Here is a 24,454-nt window from a genome sequence, read left to right on the forward strand (position 1 = left end):
AAAAGGAAACAAAAATAGGTATATATATATATACATATAACAGAAAAAGGAAACAAAATAAAAGAAAGAAACATGGAAGCTTTATTGTGTAAGAAATTGGGTGATCCAGCATCAGCCTCAGTCGGAAATGAATCGGAACCATCTTCGTCGCCCATTGAGGTCATCAGAAACTATCCCATCCCACAATTGAACTCTCCAACTGCTGTGAGAGTCAAAGTGAAAGCCACCAGCTTGAACTATGCCAATTACCTTCAGATTTTGGGCAAGTATCAAGAGAAGCCTCCCCTCCCTTTCATTCCTGGCTCCGATTATGCTGGCACTGTTGACGCCGTCGGCCCCGCCGTCACCAAGTTCAAGGTGGGCGACCACGTCTGCTCCTTCGCTGCCCTAGGCTCCTTCGCCTCCTTCATCGTCCAAGACCAATCCCTCCTGTCCGTCCCCTGCTTAATTTAATTTTATTCAATTCAATTCAAAAGTACTGATTCTCAAGCAAGGCTTAATGAATTAATTGATGTTTCTGATTCACTAGGTTTGGGTTGCCCAAAGGGTGTGATCTGGTGGCAGCTGCTGCACTCCCTGTCGCCTTTGGGACCTCGCACGTAGCTCTTGTTCACAGGGCTAGCTTGTCCTCTTCTCAGGCACTTTGTCCCTGTTATTTCTTCATTTATTATTACTAATTAATGCTGGCAATAGTAATTGTAATGGAGATAATTAATAATTATTACGTACAGGTATTGCTAGTTCTTGGTGCCGCTGGAGGCGTTGGTTTTTCTGCTGTTCAAATTGGCAAGGTTTGCGGTGCAGTTGTCATTGCTGCTGCCAGGTGCTTCTTCTTTCTCTTAGCCATAGCATTGTGTTTTTTTGTTCATTTAAAGATTCAAGAGTATTGGTATCAACAAATCCCAGGGGAGCTGAAAAGGTGCAATTTTTGAAGTCCTTGGGTGCTGATCATGTGGTGGACTTGACCAATCAAAATCTAACTGCAAGTGTCAAGGGGTTCCTCAAGTCAAGGAAATTAAAAGGGGTTGATGTTCTCTATGATCCTGTTGGTGGCAAGCTTACTAAAGAAAGTATGAAGCTCTTGAATTGGGGTGCTCAAATTCTTGTCATTGGTTTTGCCAGTGGTGAAATCCCTGTCATCCCAGCTAATATCACTCTTGTTAAGGTACTTCATCTTTTTCTCTTTCCCTCTAAATGCCTGCTTTAGTTAGCTTTCCTCTCCCTGTTGGACTCTTTATTGTGATTAATACTAACCAATTACCAAGGAAGATTGACCTGCTTATATGTACCTTATGTCACCGACACTTTTCCTAATAATACTGTGTGATTTTGTGATATTCTTTCCTCGGGCCTGATATGGTCATCTTTACCCATATCAATTCGACGGTGTTTGCTTTTTAGGTAAATCTTTGATTTACCTAATAACGTCAACTTTCTGAAAAGATTTATGATAGGCAAATCAAAGATTTGTCTGTTAAAGAATTAAATATAGTTTTTATGCAGCAGGGATCGGTGCTTAAGCTAATCTAATGAAGCTCACTAGTTAAAGTCAGGTTAAACTAGTTAGTAATTATTAGTCACTTGTTATTAGTTGTTTGTATTGAGTAGCCTTCTCACGGGTATATCTTATGCAGAACTGGACTGTGCACGGACTCTACTGGGGTAGCTACTCAATACATCGACCAGCTGTGCTCGAGGATTCCATCCAGGAGAGTATCTCCTGGATGGAAAAGGGATTGATTACCATTCACATTTCTCATACTTACAGCATATCAGAGGTCTGGAGCTACTACCAGTATTCCATTTTCCTCCTTTGTTCTTTTATTCTGTGAAGCTCTAATTTATCAAGGAAAACTATAGGTGAAAGATACTGAGAAAATTTTTGAAAATTCATGTCTTAAACCTCAAATCTCTTAACACAAGCAGATTGACTCTGTTGAAAGCCAGTTTAGCCCATGTTTAGAGTTGCAGCAGAGTGACTGTTGCCTTGGGCCGAGCCAGATTCTATCCATCACATTAGATTTGCATCTTGACCCAAGAGAGGAAGTACTCTTCGGCTGCATTGCTCATTTTGGAACTAGTGGAATATGTTGTTTCTAGTCCTGATTTCCCAGTACTATCATAAATCTTGTGTTTATTGTCAGTCCGTTTCTATTTTACTTATGATATTGTCTTTTCAGGAAAACAGCTAGTCCTTATATAATACCCATTTCAGGATGAAAGTCTGTATTCTGTCATTATCATACATGATCCTATGATGGGTGCAAATTGATTTTATATATTCCTTCTCATGTAGGAGATAATGTGAAAATTCTACTGTTGTAGCCTTGTAAAAATAGTTTCTACATTCTACTTACTTTTGGTCCTTTTGGATTACAATATATCTGAGCTCGTTTGATTGTTTGTCATTGGCAGGCCAACCTTGCATTCTCTGCACTGAGAGATAGAAAAGCCATAGGGAAAGTGATGATTGTATTTGATGATATGGGAAGGTCTAAGCTTTAAGCGATTAGGATTTATATAAGCATTCCTTGCTGAAGCGCCGAATCTAGAAATAATATAATATGGAAAATAACGAGGGTGTCAATGGATGACACTTTGTTTACTTTCAGGATGCAGATGATTGGCATGTAAGGTGTTGATAATGAGGGTTTCAATGATGCACTTTGTTTACCTTCAGTTTTGTACTTGCGTTGCGTTTTTATTATTTGTAATATGCTGGAGTACACTATAGGTGTTCATAGGTATGATAGTAATACATAAACCAAAATATGAATTTAAAAATTTATATAAATCCATCCAAGTTTATTTTAGATCTATTTATATTATTTTAAAAAAATAAAAAAGATAGTTATATTATTTTTAATTTAATATGTTTTAAATATTTTTTAAATATTTTAGCTGTGTTTATCCAACATCAAGCTTCAATAATCCAAGCACTTTTAAATGTTTAAGTTTGAACTCAATTTATATTTTAAATGGACTTAATAAATATTTTTATCCAAATTTTTCAAATTTTGAGTGAACCTTTTAACTTGGATGAGTAATTTTACCATGAGTAAATATATGTACGAGAAGAAAAATGAATAATTCATGAACTTTGCCTAAAAGTGCTTCCATTATTGAAGCTTGATGTTGCTACCACCTAGCGTTGCCAATGGGTGACCTATAATTAGAGGTGTGCATAGGTTAGACTAGGTCCAATTAAAAATTTAAACCCATTTGCTAGGCCCGAACCCAACTCAGCCCAAAAAATAGACTTAAAATTTTACCCAAGCTTGACCCGAATAAAAATGTTAAAACCGGAGCCGGACTCGGCCTGCTCATATTAATTTTTATATATTTTTTGTATAATTTTAAAATATATATAAACCATCAAAAAATACTAAAAACATCAAATAAATATTTCTCAACAAATTAAAAGTAAATTTTAAAAAATATGTATACTTAAATAACACTAAAATAGATGCAACTTAACAAACAAATGTTTCTAAAATAATAACAAAATTAACAAATGTCTTTAAAATAATAAAAAAATTAACAATAAAATAAATTTTATACAATATCCAAACAATAACAACAAAATAATAATAACATAATAGTAAAATAGGGAGAAAATAGGGAGAAAACAATAAGAAAATAATATTAAAAAAAATTGTCATGTAGTGAATTAGGGCCAGGCCGGGCCGGGCCAAAATGCCTTATCCAAGGCCCAATTTTTTACCCAAGCTCATTTTTCGGACCTATATTTTTGTTCAAACCCTCCCACATTTCGGGCGGGCCCTATAATGTATGGAATTTCAAAACATCCAGGGAAGGGCAATCCAAATACAGGGACCCTCTCCGATCTTTATGCAATTAAGCATGGAATATTAAAAAAAATAAAAAATAAAACCAATGATTTTATGCAGCCGGGACACAGGAATTGTCAGGAAGAAACATTCACTGCAAGCTCTATAATTCACCAGCAAGAATAATGGATGTACCAGGAAAAATGTCACTGATATTGAGCCAATTAGTTCAGTGCAATATTGCCGTTACCAGCAATTTATTACCCATATACAAGTACCTGGAACAGCAATTTCTTGCACACTATATAGTAAGATGCATCGTTTCAGTAAAAGGTTTCAAGATATGTACATGTGATAGATGTAGGGTCCATGTTTACAAGATCAGAAGCATCTGTCAGTATTCAAGTTTTGGTTTTCAGAAACCGGACATATTCCTGCTGTAACATCTCTCCCCCATGAACGGGATCAAAACTGCACCTGTAGAAACTGATAATAAGAAAAGGTGTAAGACTGAGAAATTAAAAAAAAAACTGACTAAAGAAAGAAAGGCGGAGGGGGGGAGTAAAAGGAGATATATCTTCTGATTGTGAAGTTCAGATTGGTCCTCAAACAAACACAAAACCGAGTTGCTAAAGTACTTGTACGTAATTATCCAAGCTAAACATGAAATATATAGCATTTTAATAGCCTCAGATCACAGTTTATAAGAAATTAGATGTCATACATCATAAAAAGATGTAAAAGAACTTCAACAAAGCGGTGTACATTAGAAGATGACAAGAAACGAGAAAAATAAACTCCATGGAAATGGATTATTGCACATCTTCCTATTATCAGGTCAGAGAAGTAGGGGAATTGTTTGATGAGAGAACGAATATAGAAAGTTTAAAAATTCGAGTAGGAACACAATTATGCAAATATACAGTTCTGCATAAGATACAAGAAAGAAAGGTGTAATAAGAGGAGGGTAAACATATCCAAGGTCCGTAACAATTAATTAAACCAACTGGTAACCTTGAAAATTTCTTTGTACTAGTTGCATAATTTCAATAGGACATCAAGCACAATACGTCAATAAGGATCAAATAATATTTTGAATGATGTTCGAGAGAATAAGGAGAATATGTTCGAGAGAATAAGGAGAAGCAATTACCTCCCGTTCATGCCAACCACAACAACAGTGTTTTGAGATCCAAATGCTGCAATGAATTGGGTATCTTCAGGTAAGTGAAACCGAGCAAATGACCATTCTGAACTAAAATACTTTGGTAAAACCCCTGGAAAATTGTCAAAAAGTTGATATGTTTAGAGAAGCAAATACATCGTTTTTAATTAATAAAACAGCAATCAACTAAATTCTCATCCATCCTCATCGTTATACATCAGATATTCTATAAAGTTTTCCGTACCTGGTGATTTGTTGACTCAAATTGTTTGTAACATACAAAATTGGCTTTTTATTGGAAGTTTCATGAAATGAGTAACATGCAATTCTGTTTTAACAAAGTAAAAAAATAACTACAAAGGCTAATTGTATTTATTACCTCTCATAAAAGACAAGGATGAACTAGGGTTGGCACCAGTGCTTGGAGGGATAAGTGCATCAAGTGAGGTTGAAGAATTCTGATGCAATAATGCTGGACCTTGGACAGAAGATTGTTGAGAAGATGAATGGCCCCCAAAAACTCTAACTCGAAGGTGAAATATATGAACAGTGCCTTTATCACTCGAAACAGCCAACCATTGGAAATTTGGTGAGAGGGCAATGCTATAGATATCTGCTCTGTCCACTCCTCTTCGCACCTACATGGACAGTAACTATGATGAGTACCTAAATTACAGAGAGAGTGAGTGGAGATGAGCATAATGCTGCAGTGTCCAGCATGCTAATTGCTGATATAAGTAGTATTACACCTCCTGCTAACACTTAAGATCACTGTTACACTGGTCGGGCCAGGTTTAGGGGCAAAGCTTGAGTTAGCAATGTTTTCCCTCGACTCAACATTACTTAGTACATATTGATGAAAGCATATGATTATTGATGAACATATCCTCAAATAAAACGAGTATAAGTTTAGGAGAAAAGAAAACCATGGTCCAGTAGTGTACCTCTTGTAAGCGAGTTCCATCCATGGTGTTGAATATTCTTATCAAGGTGCCCTTGGTACTAGCAGTTGCAAGAAGTAGGCCATCGAGTGTCAAGGTCAAGCAGGCAATATGAGAATCATGAGCATTAATTAGTTTCATGATATTAAGGCCAAAGTGTTCAACTCGAATCAGGCCTCTATAAAGACCAGGACAAGCCAATACAGATGTATTAGAATGGTGAGAAAGGCAACAAAGTCCCCTAGGATTGGCCGAAGTCTCAATTTGATGAAGAAGCTTAAGATCCATAAAACCATAGACATATATCTTGTGCTCCAGAACCACAACAATGCGATCTCGTCTTAATTTGACAGCTCGAACCTCAGACCTAAATGCAAATTCACCAATGCAGCGACTTTGATGATCATCCCATATTATAACTTTGTTTGGAGGATAGTGGGAATTGGATTCCCCACCGACAAGTGCCAAGATGTTGCAGCGGAAAAGCATTTCAACAATTTTGAAACCCCCGGTTTTGAGATTGCGCCTGAAGGTTTCCTTGAAGGGTTGGCAATTATAAATGCGGAAATCTTGGGAGGTGCCAGCAGCAAAGCAGCCATAATCCTGGTTCCAAGACACGGAGAGTAACTCTATTTGGTTGATATCAGAGGCATCATGTATGGGGGTAAAGGATGGCGGGTCATTGGAAACGGGGGGTTGAGTAGGTTCGATGGCCGGCCTTGGAAGGAGAGGTGGAGATGCGGAGAGCGTGGTTGAAGTCATGTGTAAGTGAAAGCAAAATGATTAAAAGAAAAGGGTGATCTACTGTTCTGGTATTGGTTGCATTAGTTTAGCAGCACATACGGACAGCGGTCTTGCAAATCTTGATGCCAACAAGAACCTTGTAAGTGAACGAATGCTGAAGAACTTAGCTAGCTGTAAAACAAAATCAAGAATGCAGATATTCAAAAACTATTATTTACAGTTTCTTTTTTCTTTCTTGGTAAATAATAATCATCATCAAAACCTAACATTGTCTAGTAATTAATATTATTAGTAAAGCAGCATTAATCCAAGAAATCTAATTATGACGGTCATACAGTAATTTAGGAAACCAAGAACTATAATTTCATTTTTGATTGCAAAACTGAGCAACAAGGTTGAAATATATATAAAAATGGAAACTGAAATAGAATGCAAAATTGGGCAACAAGAATCGAAGAAAAAGATTGAAGAAAGAACTGAGAAACGGACCAATGAGAAAGGAAGATAACCGGCAATGAAATCTGCAAAGAAAGACAAAATCTGGGGTTTGCTTATCGATCTGATCTGAGGCCACAAACAACTATGTATTCATTCGCCTTCCTCCGCCTTCTTTTCTGTTTCCGTCCTTCATTTTCTTTCTGGTTATTATAATATATAAAAAAAATAGAAAATATTAGTCAAAAAAAAAAAGCTAGAAAATTACATGGTAAACTTCGCTTTTTTTTTTTTTAAAGAGAATGTTTACATTGGGCCAAGCAATGCGCAGTTGAATGCCCATATTAAGCTTTTCTTTTTTCCCATTTTTTTTATTTTATTTTTCATATCGATTTTAAAGTTTTAATTTTGAGTTAAATGATAACAGTTAAATTAGTTAAGGTAAATTTTATTATTAATCTTGTATTATATGTAAGATCGAGACCAAGATCGAGACCAAGACCCAATAATTGATCAAACTAGGCTAGGTACGTGAAATTGGACTGACAGTCCAATCGGTGGCTAGACTAGACCAGTCGGGTTGTCATTAACTCGGACCGGTCGGGTTGTCATTAACCAGGACAGGTCGGGTTGTTATTGACCTAGACCAAACTGGCAACAACTGAACTGGCTTGGGATGTCGTAAGAGTATCGCACCTACATCACCAAACACGGTGGTGTCGGTGGCTGCGACGACAGCTTCCCAATGGCCGATGGCCGTTGGTCATCAATAGTTGAGTAATGGAAGAGTTACATTCCTACTAGAATTTTACTAGAGAATTTGATTTCAGATTAATTATTTCAAAAATAATATTATTTTAATAATTTAATATTAAATTAAATCTAATACTTATCTTAATAGTATTTTATTAATTTAATATTAAAGTGATTATCTTAATATTAAATTTAATGTTTATCTTGTAAATAAATATTCTATTATTTTAATAAGATTTAATATTAAATTAAATTTAATATTTATCTTGATAAATATTATATTAATTTAATATTAAATCTTATTAAGTTTAATCATAGTTGAACTCTCTAAATTCTCTCTATATAAAGAGAGCCTTGGGTCATTATTTACACACATTTGAATTCAAGATAAAGTTTTAGAGAGAAAATTCTCTGAAGAGATTATTTTAGAAATTTTCTAGAGATATTTTTTTATTTACAACTTAACCTAAAAGTTTAGAGAAATTGCAAAATTACCCCACTGGTAATTTTTGTGAAAATTTTTCTGATTCGAAGCGAGGCCACACTCGACAGACGTGCAACACCCCTTACTCGTATTCAACGTCAAAACATGGTACGAAGCATTACCGGACTTATCACACAAACTTTCATAAAATTCTGAGTCATCAATTTGCGTCCAAATTAAAATTTTTTGCATTCAATCATAAAGTCCCTAATACGAGCCTACGAGGCCCAAAACATACATTGGAAGTGATTTGGGACTAAACCGAGAACTTTAGAAAATTTTTCACTAAACAGGGGTCACACGCCCGTGTGGATATGGGACATGCCTGTGTGGGCAGGCCGTGTGGTCACACACGCCTATGTCCTAACCCTTGTAACTTTCTGACTTGTAACTCATCACCAAATTGAGCTCACACGGCCAAGCCACATGCCCATATGCTAGACCGTGTGGAAAATTAATTTTCATAAAATAGGTGTAGACTTCACACGGCCAGAGCATACTCCCGTGTTTGAGGCCGTGCCATCACACGGCTGAAACACACGCCCGTGTCTCTTCCCGTATGTTCAATTCTGAGCATTCTGTTTCTCAAAATTAAGGTGCAGAGGACACACGGCCGGAACACATGCCCATGGGACAAGCCGTGTGTGACACACGGTCTAGACACACGCTCGTGTGTCTACCCGTTTGGACAAAAATAAAGCTATTTAGCAAGCCATTTTGCCACACTTTAATGCACACATCTACACAACATAACATAGTACCAATCCAAGCATAAACATACAACCAACATCCACAACTATCAACACATCATTCACATGCTACCATCTATCTTACACAACATCACATACTTATCAACTCAAATCATGTAAACTCCCACATCCATGAAAGGCATCATCATATAAATTGCTTATACCAATAGTAGCCAATTTCAAATGGCCTTATACAAAATGAGCTTTCAACCAATATAAGGCAACACATTTGGCCAAATCAACTATGACGCATAACAAAATAACCAAGTCCCCTATACATGTCTTAACTCAAAATGTTGAAATCATTGGTACCAAAATAATTGTTGATAGTGTGAGTGAATCTCCGACGGTTTCCGATCCCCGAGATAGCTTAGTGACACTATAAAACAAAGGAAAGGAAGGGGAGTAAGCTATATAGCTTAGTAAGTTCCTATGCAAATAATAAGCATCATAACTACACATTTAACATGCAATTAATATGATGGAAATTGGCATGAATGTTATTAAAATCTCATAATCATAACTTACTCAATCACAACCTTACTAAGGATTCATCCCATATCAAGCTCATTACGTATGAGTTTTACGTATATACATGTACCAACTCGTAACATAATCATAATCTTTCACAACTTTGACATTCCCGTTGAACACTCGAAATGTTAACGGATACTCGAAAATTTTGCACATAAATGCCATATATGTAGTCAAAACTACCTCACATCTCATAATACATATATGCTTGTTTTTGAGTTATTTACAGGTTTGCTCACACAAGATGTCAGTTAGGACGTAGCTACCCAGTGCTGCTCACACAAGCTGTTAGGTATCCGCAACACATGCCGGACTACCCAGCAACTAGTAGGACATATGAGACCAGCGCCCGGATTACATAATCGCATACACACATGGGTTCCTAGTGACATGTCATTCGTATCTTATTCTATTCTTAAGGTTCAACTGAGATTTTTCACTTGTAGGAACTTTTGTCAAATAAGTCCAAAGAGTCAATCACAATTCATACAATATTAAAGCATTTAAAACATAATTATAACAATGCATTATTTACATACGAACTTACCTCGGTACAAAATAGTAGAATTAGACCTAATCGTCAAACACTTTGTTTTTCCCCCCGATCTAGGTCCGAACCTTGTTTTTCTTAATCTATAATAAGAAATTTAACTCACTTAATACTCAAATTATTCAATTTGGTCCAAAAATCATATTATGGTAAAGTTACATTTTTCCCCTAATGTTTCACATTTTTACAAATTAGTCCTTAGGCTTGTAAATTGAAATGTATTCAATTTCTTCGAAACCCAAGCCTAGCTGAACCATTTTCATACTTATACCAGCCCATATTTTCCACTTAATCACACTTTTACTACTTATTTTATAACTTTTACAAATAAGTCCTTTTTGACCTTTTTACCAAAAATCACTTAGCAATAGTTGTTTATCTTACAACTAACATACATTTTCTACCATTAGACATCAAAATACACAAATATCTAACATGGGTAAATTTTGAAAAAACTTCAAAATAGTCCTTGGAAAAGCTAGATTAGATTATAAAGACTTAAAAACATGAAAATTATTAAAAAGGCGCTAGAACGGACTTACAATCGAGCTTGGAAGCTTGAAAAACCCTAGCTATGTTCTCCCTTGCAAGTTTCGGCCATGAGAAAGAAGATGGACAAAAATTTTGGCTTTATTTTGATTATTAATTCATTTATTAATCAAATGACCAAAATGCCCCTAACTTAAAACATAAAAATTCTCTTACTTCATGTCTATTTTTGTCAAATAACTTAAAAAATGGTGTAATTACCATATAAGGACATTCAATTTAAAATTTCATAGCAATTAGACACTTTTAGCTTCTAGAACACACATTTTGCACCTATTGCAATTTAGTCATTTTTACTAAATTGAGTGCCCAATCGATAAAATTTTCGAATGAAATTTTCACGAAATAATTCCATAAAACCTTAGACCATAAAAATATAATAAAAATAAATCTTTCTATGTCGGATTCGTGGTCCTAAAACCACTGTTCCGACTAGACTCAAAATTGGGCTATTACAAGACATGAGCTTGAGGATAGCAGAGAAAACAACTCGATTAAAAAATTTATACTAGACGAATCGAAAAGGTACAATTTTGATTAAGTGTTTATTACTTTAGATATCACAACCAAAATCTTGTTTTTGGAAAAAAAATTTAAAACTCTGATTTTCCCTAAATTTATTTTTCACTGTGTTTTCCAAACCCATTTTTTCCAATAGGAGGGATGTACCATTATATGATTATATGTTGCCTATTGGTTTTACACTTCAGTGCCCTGGTATGGTGTAGTTATTGCTCTGACGAGCAATTCAGTGTTGTGTAGTTACTCCTGTATCCGAATATATTTATTATACTTCTTCGGACTAATGGATTAATGAAAAAAAGATATGACAGTGAAATATTACGAGCCACGTGCTCAAATGGTTATATGATGAATAGATTGTACAAATGGTATTGAACTGTGGAATCTATATGTATAGTACTAAATTGAATAGTATGTTAAATGTTGAATTGCTATATTACTTGGTTATAAGATGAACTAACCTTATTGTTGTGTTTGCTATGTTAGGCAAACCTTATCAAGTTATTTAGTTTGATATAATTAATTGTAACTGGAGGTAAGTTTGTCGTTTAAATACCTATGAATTTACTAAGCATTCTATAGGTTTACCTTATTGTTTTCTATTTTCTAGTAGATTGCTAACTTGCGAAACATGTCAAGTGAATTGTTGAAAAGCTTACAATATCTTATTGTTAATTTGGTAATCTTTCGAATGTTTTAAAGTCCGATTATGTGGCATGTACATAGGTGTTTTATATGAGTTTACTTGAAAATAATAGTTGGTTTGAAACTTGGTTAATGGTTGTTTTTAAGAAAGTTGATGTTAATATTATATATGCGTGTATGTTGGAATTATGTTAAGCTTTAGATGAAGCATTTGAATGACAAATTGGAAGTGAAATGGTTTGGTTGATTTTGGAAATGGTAAAAAGGTTGTTCTAGTATGTATTTTGGTTGGCTTTATGTAGGTTTGAGTGATCATTTAAGCACCATTTGAGTAATAAAGTTGGTTTGGCATGAAAAAGGTATTAAAATGTGATTTTTTAACCATTTTGGCTCAAAGGTATCGGTACCTTAAGTAAGGGTATTTATGCTTAGTGATTTTCTTCAAAATTTTCAAACATCGAATCTTAAGATGGTATCGATATAGAAGTAAGGTATCAATACCTTAAAGGAAGTATCAGTACCTTAAGTCTAGTATCGATACCTTTGGTTTTAAATCAATTTTTCTGAAACATTGAAGCTTAGATTGGTATCGGTACTTAGATGAGGTATCAATACCTTAAAGGAAGTATCAGTACTTTAAGTCTAGTATCGATACCTTTGGTTTTAAATCAATTTTTCTGAAACATTGAAGCTTAGATTGGTATCGGTACCTAGATGGGTATCGATACCTGATCTAGAATCTTTGAAAACATTACAATTTGGTCCTTTTTTAAACTCGAGTTAGCAAATGAGTTTTAGTAAGCTCGTGTAAATCTTAGAAAAAATTGTATATCATGATGTGAATGTATGTTATGATTGTATGTTTGAATGATTTATTTGCTGATTATTTGACGGTAGTTGCTCCGATAGCGGTTGTAGCATCTTGTAACTCAAACCCGACAATTCGGTCGGGCGGGGGGTTTTACACTCACCTAGCTTGATTGAAAAAGTTATTGAGTTAGTCCCATCTTCCCAAGGAAAGGCACCCCTTGGAGAACCCAAAAGAAATCTTAACACTTTTCTTGAAAGAGGCAATTCTTAACCCTTCTTACTTCATATAACATTTTTTCTTATAATGAATCATCAACTTTGATTCTTAAAGAGTTTAATGCTGAAAGCCGTTTACCACAATTAGTCTAAAGCCCTTCACAAAAAATTTGAACTATACTTAGCCTAACTAGTTCATACAACCACATTTAAGGTGGTTTTCTGTTTGGGCCTCTTTTCCTAGTTTTTGTAATAACATTTTCTATTCTCAAAATGCAATATTCTTTATAAAACAAAAATAATCAGAAAATCTATGAGGATATCATTAAATACTCGTATTTTATTGCATTTATTAAAGCCTTTTTTTTCAAATCCTACAAATAACATAATGTCCAACTAAAGTCAATTTTTATTTTTGTAAAATAAAATGCTTTTATAAAATTTAATGTAAAAGAAATTATTTACCAAATCCAATAGTCCAACCTTTCCCTGAGGACATTGGTTACAGTCACATTTTTCAATAGGCCACCAATCCATTGTAGCAAATACAAAGTTATCATCTGTTTTCGTAATAAGAGTTGCTCCTTAAATCAAAACCTTCACATTTTGTGCAAATATGGAGGGACATCCATAAATGTAGGACGATAAGACAAAATATGCAATTGAAGTTCATATTCATGTAATATAAATGTCGCATCTTAAAAATCGGGTTAGTAGCACTGGGTTAGTGCACTAGAATTCAGATATAACATCCCAAACTTAGCTTAGACGTTATAATTGGATTTTAAAGAATTACATTAACTAGTTTAAAAAAAAAACTTAGGTTTAGAAATACCTTTTTTAAACCTAGAATTTGATTTTGAAATCGTGTGTCTTGAAAGTATTAATTTTAGCAAATCATTTCCTATTTTAAGGCAACGTTCGTTAAAGCTATTTGTTCACTTACAGGAAAACATTTAAGTGATTACTTAATTTTACAGTGGAAAAATTTTCATAGTTATAGTTTTTAAAACCAAATTTTAGTTTAATAATTCAAATGATTTTGCAGTTTTAACATTGAAAATATCAAAATCTGATAAATAAATAAAAAACCAAAACAAAGCCCATAAAAAATAGATTTAGAGTTCAAAAATCTAGAAAAGTGAAAACATAAACCATCAATTTAAATTAACCGAGAAACAATCCAAGTTCCAGCTCGCTGTCCGACCCTAAACTCAAAGATTACTTGAAAAGTCAAAGATAAAACAAATGGGTAAGCTATAAAGCTTAGTGTGTAACAAACTCAAATCGTGAACACAAATAACACAAAAATCAAATCGCAGAATCGCAGAAAATCATGTTTCCCAATGCAGTACTTTTCAGAAAACTTCCTACCCAACTCCGTTACACACCAAAATAGAGTTCCCAAAACTCATTCATCCAATCTCACCAATAGAATAATTGTGGTCAATGCCACCAGATAGTGCAGTTAAAATTGCCAAATCGAATATATATGGTCAAGCCACTATATTGCAGCCAGGCTGCCAGGCAGAAATATGGATAAACCACCATATGGTGAAAATCATTAAAATGCCAGATCAAATATATATGGTCAAGCCACTATATTGCAGCCATGTTGCCAGGCATAAATGTGGATAAACAACCATATGGCGCAGATCATTAAACTGCCAGAATCTCCTCCTTTTCATAATATCCCAACCCTATGCAATGTGACATGACATGCAAATACGGAAACAGAATGATAAGCATATTGAACATGCATTCATATCTTTAACAAAAATTAGTAAGCATGTGATTACACGATTTGCAGACAAATATATCACAAACCCAATAGAAACAAATTAGTTTCGCCATAACGTCACATGCATGGTCATAAAGCAAATTTAGAGAAATATATATTAACATATTTAGACATCATATGCTCATAAATAAATATAGTGAAACAAAAACATGTCATCAAAATTAACGGTAGTTAATTCATGCGTACTTAATTCACATATCTTAATCATATAACCTACGATAGCATATTAACGAATATCATATTTTCACGCCTTATTTGTATAGTATGGACCCTACGGAAGGTCTAATTATGTATTGCAGATCAAAACAGCCTAGATGAAAAATTTCAGAAGATTGGCCCTTACGACCCAACTGCCCAGGTGGTATGGCCCACACAACCCAATTAATCCCGCTTGTGTGACACACATAGTTTAACACACGATTGTGTGGCATCAACCGAATGCATTTCAATTTTTTGTTGTTCACTATTTTTCGAGTTTTCTATTACACATCTAATTAGAGTATTTGATGCCACTCAACACTCGCAATTCCAAATCCCCTGAACGAAAGAACAACTTAAAAAGGGAATTTAGTTCGCCAGAGAAACTACTGACTCGCGATCTTCTCCTAATTGTACCAAAACACACAGATTCATATTAACGTCACCTCATTCGCAAAGAACTTAATGAGCACAAAATAAATATCAATTAAAAGAAACTAAAACCTTATCCAACACCTCAAATAAACACCGTACTCAAATCAAAAGAGAAGGAATTAAAAAGGTAGGCTTTGCGTAATAGTAATCTTTAGGAAAAAGAATGAAGAAAAAGAATCCAATCAAGAGTCCAATAGAAGTTCCAATCCCAGAACCAAAAATTCCCATTAAAGAACTTGATCCTTTTTTTTTTCAGGCGAGGTTGGCTCTTTTGATGAAGAAAATATGGACAAAAATGGAGTTGGGTTTAAAATCAAAGGAAGAAAAAAAACTAAAATAAAAGAAGAGGTTTTAAAACGGGAGATATTTTTACAATAGTAATGGAGAAACTAAGAGATACCTAGATGTAATCTTAACAAAATCCTTGAACTTTGCTTAAAAGAGGTGGAAAAAATATATTTTTAACAAATACCTAGATGAAATCTGAACATGAAAAAGGGAAAAAGTAAAACACATTGAAGCTGGGATAAATTCATTGCTTATCATTACAGTTTTAGGTTTATAGAAAATGAAGAGAAACAAAATTGAAAAAGAGAATTTTGAAAATAAAATAAAAAAATAAAAAACCCAAAAGAAACTGCAGTAAGAAGAACAAACAAAAAAAATTTGAAGAATAAGGGAGTGGAAAACGTGGGTATAGAATTGGGAAAAAAATTAGTGGAAAACGTGGGTATAGAATTGGGAAAAAAATTAAGGAAAACAAATAAATTTTTTATTTTATTATTATTTTAAGAGAATAAAATAAAATGAAAATTAAATCAAATTTAAACTATCATAATTCCATTACCTGATCCTCATTCAACAGATTTTTCTTCAGAACTTAAAACAAAATAATAATAATTTTTACTCTACACACATAAGATTTAAATACAAGACCACTAAACCAATAGGCTCACACAAAACTACAACACTTAACCACTGATTTAGATTAATTCACTTTACAAAATTTTTACAATCATTATGTGACCACTCTTGATTTCACTAACCCATTTTCTTCTAACTCAATTTTTAGGGTGTGACACTGAAATTAGGTTAGATTGTTAAAATAAATTGGAATAAATAAAAAATTAAAATTATTAGAATTAAAAATTAAAGTTAAGAAATTAAAATTAGGTATCCAAAAAATAATTTGATTAAAATAAGATCAGATTTAAAAATAATTTAAAAAATGAGTTTCAATTGAAAGTAAAGACCTATTTAAATAATGAAAGAAACTGAAGGTGGTTAAAGGGACAAAACGTGGTTAAAGGGACAAATGCCCCATTTTTAAAATCTGGTTGGTTATATATGCCACCCACCGTCCCTCCCTCCCTTTCCATAACCATTCAAAAATTTTCTTAGGTTTGAATCTAAATTTTTTCTCTTAAAATTGGTTCATCCCTAATGATTTTTTAGCTTTTCAAACATCGAATTTTTCTTCAATTTTAAAGAAAATAAAAAATTTCTTCATCATTTTATTCATTGTTCTTAAATTTTGCATTCTCGAATTAGCTCTATAGCTTGTGAGTTTCGTGAAATTGAGGTGAGATTCTGACTTATTATGATTAAACTAATGTTGTTGCTTTCCTAATTTGAGATCTAAATGATTGTGTTGAGTTGCTTGAGATTTAAAGCTTTTAAATCTAAACTTTGATGAAAAATGGTGAAATTTGATTTATTGAGTAAATTGGTTGATTCAAAGTGATTTTTAACTTATTTTCGATTAATCAAAAGGTTTTTTAAGCCAATTTTAAAGATCATCAAGGAATTTCAATGAATTAGATGTTTTCCTTCTTTTACATGTTCATACAAGCTTGATTTTTTGGAAAAGTTAAATTCGAGTTAATTGATGAAATTAATGGCTTAGATCCATAATAATATGATAATTAGGATGTTAGGAAACATGTTTAAGGGTTAGGATCAAAGATCGAATGAGGAAATCACTTGTTTCAACAAAACAAGTTAGTTTTCGTGTATTGAGAAAGATAAACTTAGAGCTACGATTTTGTTGCGGTTTGATTGTGTTTATGGTTGTTCATAATATGTTTATAATGTGTTTAATATGTATACAAAGTTTCAAATCAATCGAGAGCATCTTCAAGCAAGGATAAAGGCAAACAAAAGCTTATTTGAGCTTTTGGCATTGAAGTGAAAGCTTCAAGGTGAGTGATCTGATATGCTGCAATTATGCACAATTCAATGTGTTAAAGGGGAGCTTAGGCACTAATCACCTATCCTAAGTTCCAAGAGTAAATGATTTTTCCTTGAGCTGTAATATTTTGCAAATGATGATGATTTATGATAAGATATGAATATGATATGTTAAATAAATGGATGTAAATATGTAAGAATATGCTTATTGATCTGTTGGTTTAATGCACACATCTGATATGAAAGTGTATGTGGCTTAAAGAATAAAGTGATAGCACTTGAAAGTGTATAATATATGAATGTGATAAGTTATATGATCATGATGAACATGATATGTGAAAGTGTGCATAAACCATAAAATAAGTGTGTGCATAAGTGAATATATTGGTATTGTGATCTCTTAAAACCATTGGATATTATTGGCACACCATAGGATTGTGAGTATTCACCATTATTGTGCTTATGTGTGAGGGCATTGAGGCCCCGGGACTAGTTTAGGGAGATAAGGGAATGTTTTCATTCAACAGGACTAGTTGATGTGTTTGGAGTGTGTTTAGCTTCAGGCTACACTTTTATGGGACTGGTATGGACTTTATGAGTCATAAGGTGTGTTAAGAGATCTGCTTATCCAATGCATATGTGTTTATATATGTTTTATAATCATAATATACCAATATATTAACATGAATTGCTATGATACATGTTTGATGTAATACCTTGAGTAAACGATCTAGTATGCTTTCAATTAACCTTGATATTGTAAATCTTTGTAGCAATCTTCGAGCACTCATTGAGCTTGAAAAAGCTCACGCTCTCTTATGTATATCTTGCAAAAAATAGCTTGAGTGAGGAGGAGAAGTGGGCAAGCTTGTGATTTAAAGCTAGGCAAAAATACCTTGAGTAGGTGTTGTGTTTTCTACTTATAAGGAAGGCAATGTGGGACCATAACTGAGGGTTTTAGACTTTGCAAATTGCTAGTTGTAATGGCCTTTTTAAGGACAATTTTAAGGATTTTATATCTAGTTTATGGTTGGTTGTTTGAATGTGCTTGAATATCCATGACATGTTTGTTGAAAATGCATGATGAATGGTATGTGTATCTACTAGTGAAATGTTGTTATAGGTGCTCAAATGGTAGGCTGAACATTTGGACAAGTTTTAAATGTCATATTGATATGAAATGAACCTATTTTGCACTTAGAAATGCATAACCTGCGAATTTGACATGTTAGGTAATTGAATAGTGACTTTAGGATTGCGTGCTAGTATAAATATTTACTTGAGATGTTAAAGTATGTTAATGAATGATCTAGAGTAATTGAGCATGATTTATATGATCTATGTATGTCATATGATATGTTAGAATAGGGGAATTGGCATGAAAACACGAAATGGTAAGTGTGGTAGTGTTTAAACTTGAAAAATGTAAATTTTGGTCTAAAATTACAGCTTTCGTCTCGACCTAGAGTCGTCGTCGTGACGTTTTTTATCGTGTCATCTTGAAGAGGGACCCCTTCCAAAGCTCGTCCCAATGTGTTGCATCACGTCGTCTCGATGCAGCGCCTAGCTTGTTCAAGGCATGTTTTCACAGCTTTGCAATATAATTCTTAGATTTTTGGTGTTGCAATTAGAGTCCAAAACATTTACAAAATACTTTGAAAATTTGCATGAGTGAGTTTGTATGCTTAATTTCGTAAATAAATTTTTTATTTTATAAAAAAAATTCTTGAAATTTTGATAACTTTATGGTTTAGTCCTTAAACCTTCATTTTGAAATTAAAAGAGATTTGCTTGTCCTTTTGAACTATTTCTGTTAGAATTAAGTGACTTGAATCCTTATTTAAGTAAAATATAGTGGTAAAATAAAATAAAAGAAGAATCCATATAGAATTACACTTCTTTTATTTTATTTTAGAATAAGGTTTTTTAAACCTTATTAAATTCTATCTATTTGATATTGATTAGAATAAGGTGTTTCAGTCTTATTAGAATATGGCTTTACAAGCCTACAAATAGACATAGTCTATTCCTCTTGTATTGAATTCAAATTTTTCGACATAGTGAATTTTCTTCTCCTCTGCCCGTGATTTTTTCCCGAAAGGGTTTTCACGTAAAATTTGTATGTTCTTTATTTTATTTTTATTTCTCTTTTCTTTGTGATATAATGTCATTACCGACATTATTTTATTTTCACAATTTCTTTCAAATATTGTCTTATAAATGTTATGATTTGGATCAATAGAAAAGTTTGGAATTTATGAATGTCTTGTTTGATGCATATTAAATGATGTATTCACCCTTGATGTAGTTTTGATTAGAGTAGTGTTGCGGAAGCATAATTTCGAGTTTGCATGTTAATTTGAACTAAATATTTGACTTTTAAGCATGTATTTTGTGGTGTGATTGGTGATTTTATGGTGCGTTTCGATGATCAATAAAAAGAGTGACGTAAGTGGCTACTGTGACATTTTGGGTTCAGATCGAATCATTCCAACCGAGTTTGGGGTGCCACAATTAATATTACAAAAGAGAAGAATTGTTGATATTGAAATTTTATCAAACATGTTAAGAAAAGATTAGGTTACACAATAACATATTGTCATTAATCAGAATAAAAACATCGTTTTGTAGTTTTAGTGCAATAAGAGTAGAACTACAACTTCTTCCTTAAATTTGTGGTTCGAGTAAAAATTTTAACTAATCATTTAGCTAGAAAATTAGGTTTTAAACCCAGTTTAATATTATATGCTATATTAAATCCAAAATTAAAGCCATGTCTTATTGCTTCAACTATTAAATATGATATATTACTGCGTGATAGGATAATGACACGTTTCACTTTAAGCTAGGCTTTTTCTTACGAAATAATTATCTATTGTTAATGAAGTTTGTGAATGTTATATATTAAGTTTGGTTGAGTATTGGGTTCAAATTATCGTGAGGTACAAGTTATTTAAGGATGTGGTAAGGAATCATCCGATTATCGTGATTGCTAGTCATAAGTCAATTAAAACTGGTGCAAAATAAAACTATTCAATTGCCATTGTTACTAATCATAAATCGAGGTGGTGTAAGATAAACTACTTTCTTGTTTTTCAATTTGCTAGACACAAGGATTTTGAGTTTTATCGAATCCTATCTTTTCCATCATTAAAGAAAGAAATTAGTGAAGGAATTGCGGAGATTTCATCTTGCTGCTCTATCGAGCTGTGTAGAGATCAACTTTTACTGTAAGCTGTAATTTTTTTTCTAAAAAAATGGAAAAGAAAAAATGTGATACCCAGAGTGCACATTGCTTAATTTGGAGGATAAACAAAGAAGAAACATATAAAAATTGCCGACAAATAGATTCTGCAACTTCAACTTGCAAAGTTCGGAACAAGTAATTTGAGAAACGAGATTTTCAATGACCACCAAGCTGGATTTCGGATGTGGGGGACCAAACTTTAACTCATCAGATATTGTTTAAAGTAACAAGAATCTAGTGAACTACAATACCAAAACTAATAAAGTAATAATATACTTTATATATCAGGTGAAAATGGTGGCTGTAAAATACCAGCTACTTGGGGACCACATTTTATATAGATTGCAATGCTATAATGATTTATTTATTTTTATTGCTTATATCTACTGTTAATAGTTTGTGTAATTAAGTGAAATAACATCCATTATATATTCGAACAATGCAAATTTATCTCGGTGAGGCAAATTCATTCATACATAATTTATACTCATTTATTCCCAAAGTGGAGCTTCTAGTTAATGCCATGCTTGTTTCTAAAACAGGAACTTCCCTCACCCATATTAGGTAACACATCTCACAAGCCCCAATGCATGAATACTACCATTCCCAGTTTCTATACATACATAAATATATGGTTATCATTTTAATAAAAACAAAATTACCATCATCAACGCAGATTGACGGGATGCAATGCAAGTTCCAAAGCGTCATGTCATGTTTGAATTGCTTTTGCATAATATAATAAAATAATGGGTTTCTGCCTCAATGCGCACTTTCAGTTGCAGTTAACCTTCTCGGAAACCAAAACCCCCACAGATATATTTTTATGTTAAATCTGTACTTGAAACACACATAAACTAGCCGTAAAAGCCGGATGTTTCTGCAACTTTTGTAATCAAACAGATTTTTCCTATGGCCCTCACTTACTTTGAAACCAAAACCAATACCACTGAAACACACCTTGAAACAAACACATGATAACACGTGCACCAAACTGTACAATGTCTGACCAAAAATGCAAGTGTAAATTTTAGGAACAAAGACACATGGCTGAGAGCAGATAGCACAGTCAAGCTCAAGAGACATCAGTATTTACTTGCAGACCTTTCATTGTCTCTCATTAATTCATCAAACCACATCTCTTGTAGACCATTTTAATAGTTCCATCAGAGTGGACTGGAGTAGTGGTAGAGCCTGGAGGTATATACAGGTGAATAATATAAGTTAGAGAAGCAAAGGCCAATACATGCAATACAAGATAGACTTTTCTGAATATGTCTGCAATAATGGCCCCTGCAAAAGTTAAGTAGTTAACCAACCATTCCCATTTGATAAGTTAGATTGCATGCGCTACACTTTTCTCCAAAGTTTGGTTCTCCTGTCTAGTAAAAAAAATTGAAATACCAAGCGAGAAAACCAGTTACCCCATGTCAGAGAAGTACCAACTCTTTGACCAGCCATGTCATTAATGATCCAACCCCAGTTTGTATAAATTTACTTAAAAAGAAAGAGAGGCTAATCGGTGATGATATGACCTAGCCAAGTTGGTAGGGTATCTGAACGTGTGATAATGAGATGAAAGATTGATGGTGTCTCTTTCTCAAAAATAAAACATGCAATTTGGGACAAGTAAGCTATATCGGTAAAAGCCTTTATATAGTCAATTGTTAAAATTCAAACTTTTTTAACTTAATGTCAATCAAAAATTTCAAATGAATGAAACCGATAATTTAGTTTACATGGTGGCACACAAATTAAACAAGAGAAAAGAACAGTTTTTGGGTGGTACAGACAGATAGATAAATGAGGGTTTTTGGGTGGTACAGACAGATAGATAAATGAGGGCAACAGAAAGAAGGAGCTCCCTTCAGTCCAAGCATGGAGAAAGAGGGATGCAAAATTATCTCCCGCTTCATTCACACAATCACAGTAGTAAAAATCTCCAATCTATTTTCTACTGAGTGTTTGAATGAATGAGTCGGCAGCTAGTTCAACCCCCTTGTTCCCATCCGTGAGTGGGCTGAAGGAAGCTCTCTCTCCTGCCATTTCTCTAACTTCCATTAATTCCCTCCTTCCTTCCTTCCTTCCTACCAGCAATTTACCACTTCCCCAAATTAGAAAATTAATCAAAAAGTTCACTATCACTAACAAAGCAAAATAATTAATCTTCAGCATTAACTACATTACTTCTGTTTTGAGCCGATCTAATCGTGCACTATATAAGTATAACCATCTGCCTATGCCCAAGGTTCAGTCAACTGAAGCAGCATTATGACAAACACCAAACTAGTTCCTAATAAACCAAGCTTTGTGATTCTAGGTTTAGGAACCAACATGATCCCAATAGGATGAAAGAGAAAGTAAATAAACAACAACTCAACCAAATTACTGACAGAAATGAAACGAGTGATGAAAGGAACTCATGGTAGTCGAAGTTTCTCCTTCCAAGTCCCACCACCAGGTCTGAAACACGGCAGGCTCCATCACTACAGATTAAAATTGAACGCATTGAATAAAGAAGATCAATCCTGGAGTACCCTTTGACCATCACATTCAGAAAAACGTAATATATGATCAACACCAATTGAAAACACTCGACATGAACCATTATCGAAACCACCACCAACTATGCATAGAATAAGCAAGCATACGATTTTAAAACATAAAGATTATAGTGCTCCACACAAAGGAAAAGAATGATTAGATCCTGTAAATCCCGGTGGTAAGATAAAGATGAATTGCGAGTTAAGGGAAAAATAAAAAATAAAAACATTATCCAGCCACGGTCAGCTTCAAATATACAATTTAAGAGATGAGATAGAACTTACTGTTGTAAGCAGGAAAGCATGTGCATATGTGTCGACTGATGAATTATAGTCTATAAAGCAAGTCCTAAGGAGAGGGGGAAAAAACTAAAAGACGTTATAAGAATTAACCCTGGAAACTTTGACAGAAAGACATTAGATCATAGAAACCAATTTCCCGGATAAGATATGATACAAGTGAATATATCAAGTAAACATATATACATATATGAACTAAAATAGTATGTTAACATAGTAGGTAAAAAAAGAGAGAGAACCAATAAAAGTAAAAGCAAAGTGTGATTCTGGATCTAATTCATTTATCTTAACCTAACCGCTAAAATATGTATGTGCTCCTCTAGTACTATTAACATTAATATTCATGGAGAGAGTAATTATGTTGGGTTAGTGAAGTACAAACCCTAAATTTGTAAATGATGCAAGTATTACTTAAAACCCTAATCTTAGAAAATAAATGAGAAGAAAAAAAATTAGGAAAAAAATGGAAAAAGAAATAATGGAAAGGCCCTGGAATGGAGTGCAACTGCAGGTAGCAAAACTAGGAAATGGAGTGAGAGAGAAGGTGGAGCATAATAATAGAAAAGAAAAGAAAAAGGAGCTAGCTGCAGAAATTATGGATTGTGGAGGCCAGGATGAGAGGAATGAGTTATAGCATGTATGTATATCTATGTGTATGTATGTGTGTATTATTCATGGGCAAATTAAAGGGAAAGGATATGGGTCGTTGTTGTCATGAGAGTCAGATACAGGAAAGCGACCCAACATCTGAATATATCAAACGAGGGAGAGTGGAGAATAGTGTGTAATGGGGGAAAAGGAAGGAAAAAGAATATTAGAAATCAAGGGATGAAAAAGCAAAGCACAGTAGTG

At 33.6% G+C, this 24,454-nt stretch overlaps 2 protein-coding genes and 1 long non-coding RNA gene across 3 annotated transcripts; 1 reads left to right on the top strand and 2 right to left on the bottom strand.

Moving 5' to 3' along the window:
* Window positions 1–8: 8 nt before the first annotated feature.
* Window positions 9–2,813, top strand: LOC107957459 (quinone oxidoreductase-like protein 2 homolog). The gene is made up of 6 exons (XM_016892979.2): window positions 9–431; window positions 530–638; window positions 732–823; window positions 907–1,165; window positions 1,635–1,778; window positions 2,416–2,813. The coding sequence occupies exons 1-6, from the start codon at window positions 73–75 to the stop codon at window positions 2,503–2,505; spliced, it is 1,053 nt and encodes a 350-aa protein (XP_016748468.1). The 5' UTR covers window positions 9–72; the 3' UTR covers window positions 2,506–2,813.
* A 1,170-nt stretch (window positions 2,814–3,983) lies between these two features.
* Window positions 3,984–7,389, bottom strand: LOC107957458 (autophagy-related protein 18c). The gene is made up of 5 exons (XM_016892978.2): window positions 7,131–7,389; window positions 5,901–6,812; window positions 5,336–5,594; window positions 4,945–5,068; window positions 3,984–4,277 (listed from the first exon to the last, which is right to left on the bottom strand). Exons 2-5 carry the CDS (start codon window positions 6,657–6,659, stop codon window positions 4,193–4,195), a joined length of 1,227 nt encoding a protein of 408 aa, XP_016748467.1. The 5' UTR covers window positions 6,660–6,812; window positions 7,131–7,389; the 3' UTR covers window positions 3,984–4,192.
* Window positions 7,390–21,474: 14,085 nt separating this feature from the next.
* On the bottom strand, window positions 21,475–24,454 carry LOC107957457 (uncharacterized). The gene is made up of 2 exons (XR_001700451.2): window positions 23,588–24,454; window positions 21,475–23,245 (listed from the first exon to the last, which is right to left on the bottom strand). It is a non-coding gene; the product is annotated as an uncharacterized lncRNA (long non-coding RNA).

This window comes from Gossypium hirsutum, chromosome A05 (genome assembly GCF_007990345.1).
Source record: "Gossypium hirsutum isolate 1008001.06 chromosome A05, Gossypium_hirsutum_v2.1, whole genome shotgun sequence".
Classification (NCBI taxonomy): Eukaryota; Viridiplantae; Streptophyta; class Magnoliopsida; order Malvales; family Malvaceae; genus Gossypium; species Gossypium hirsutum.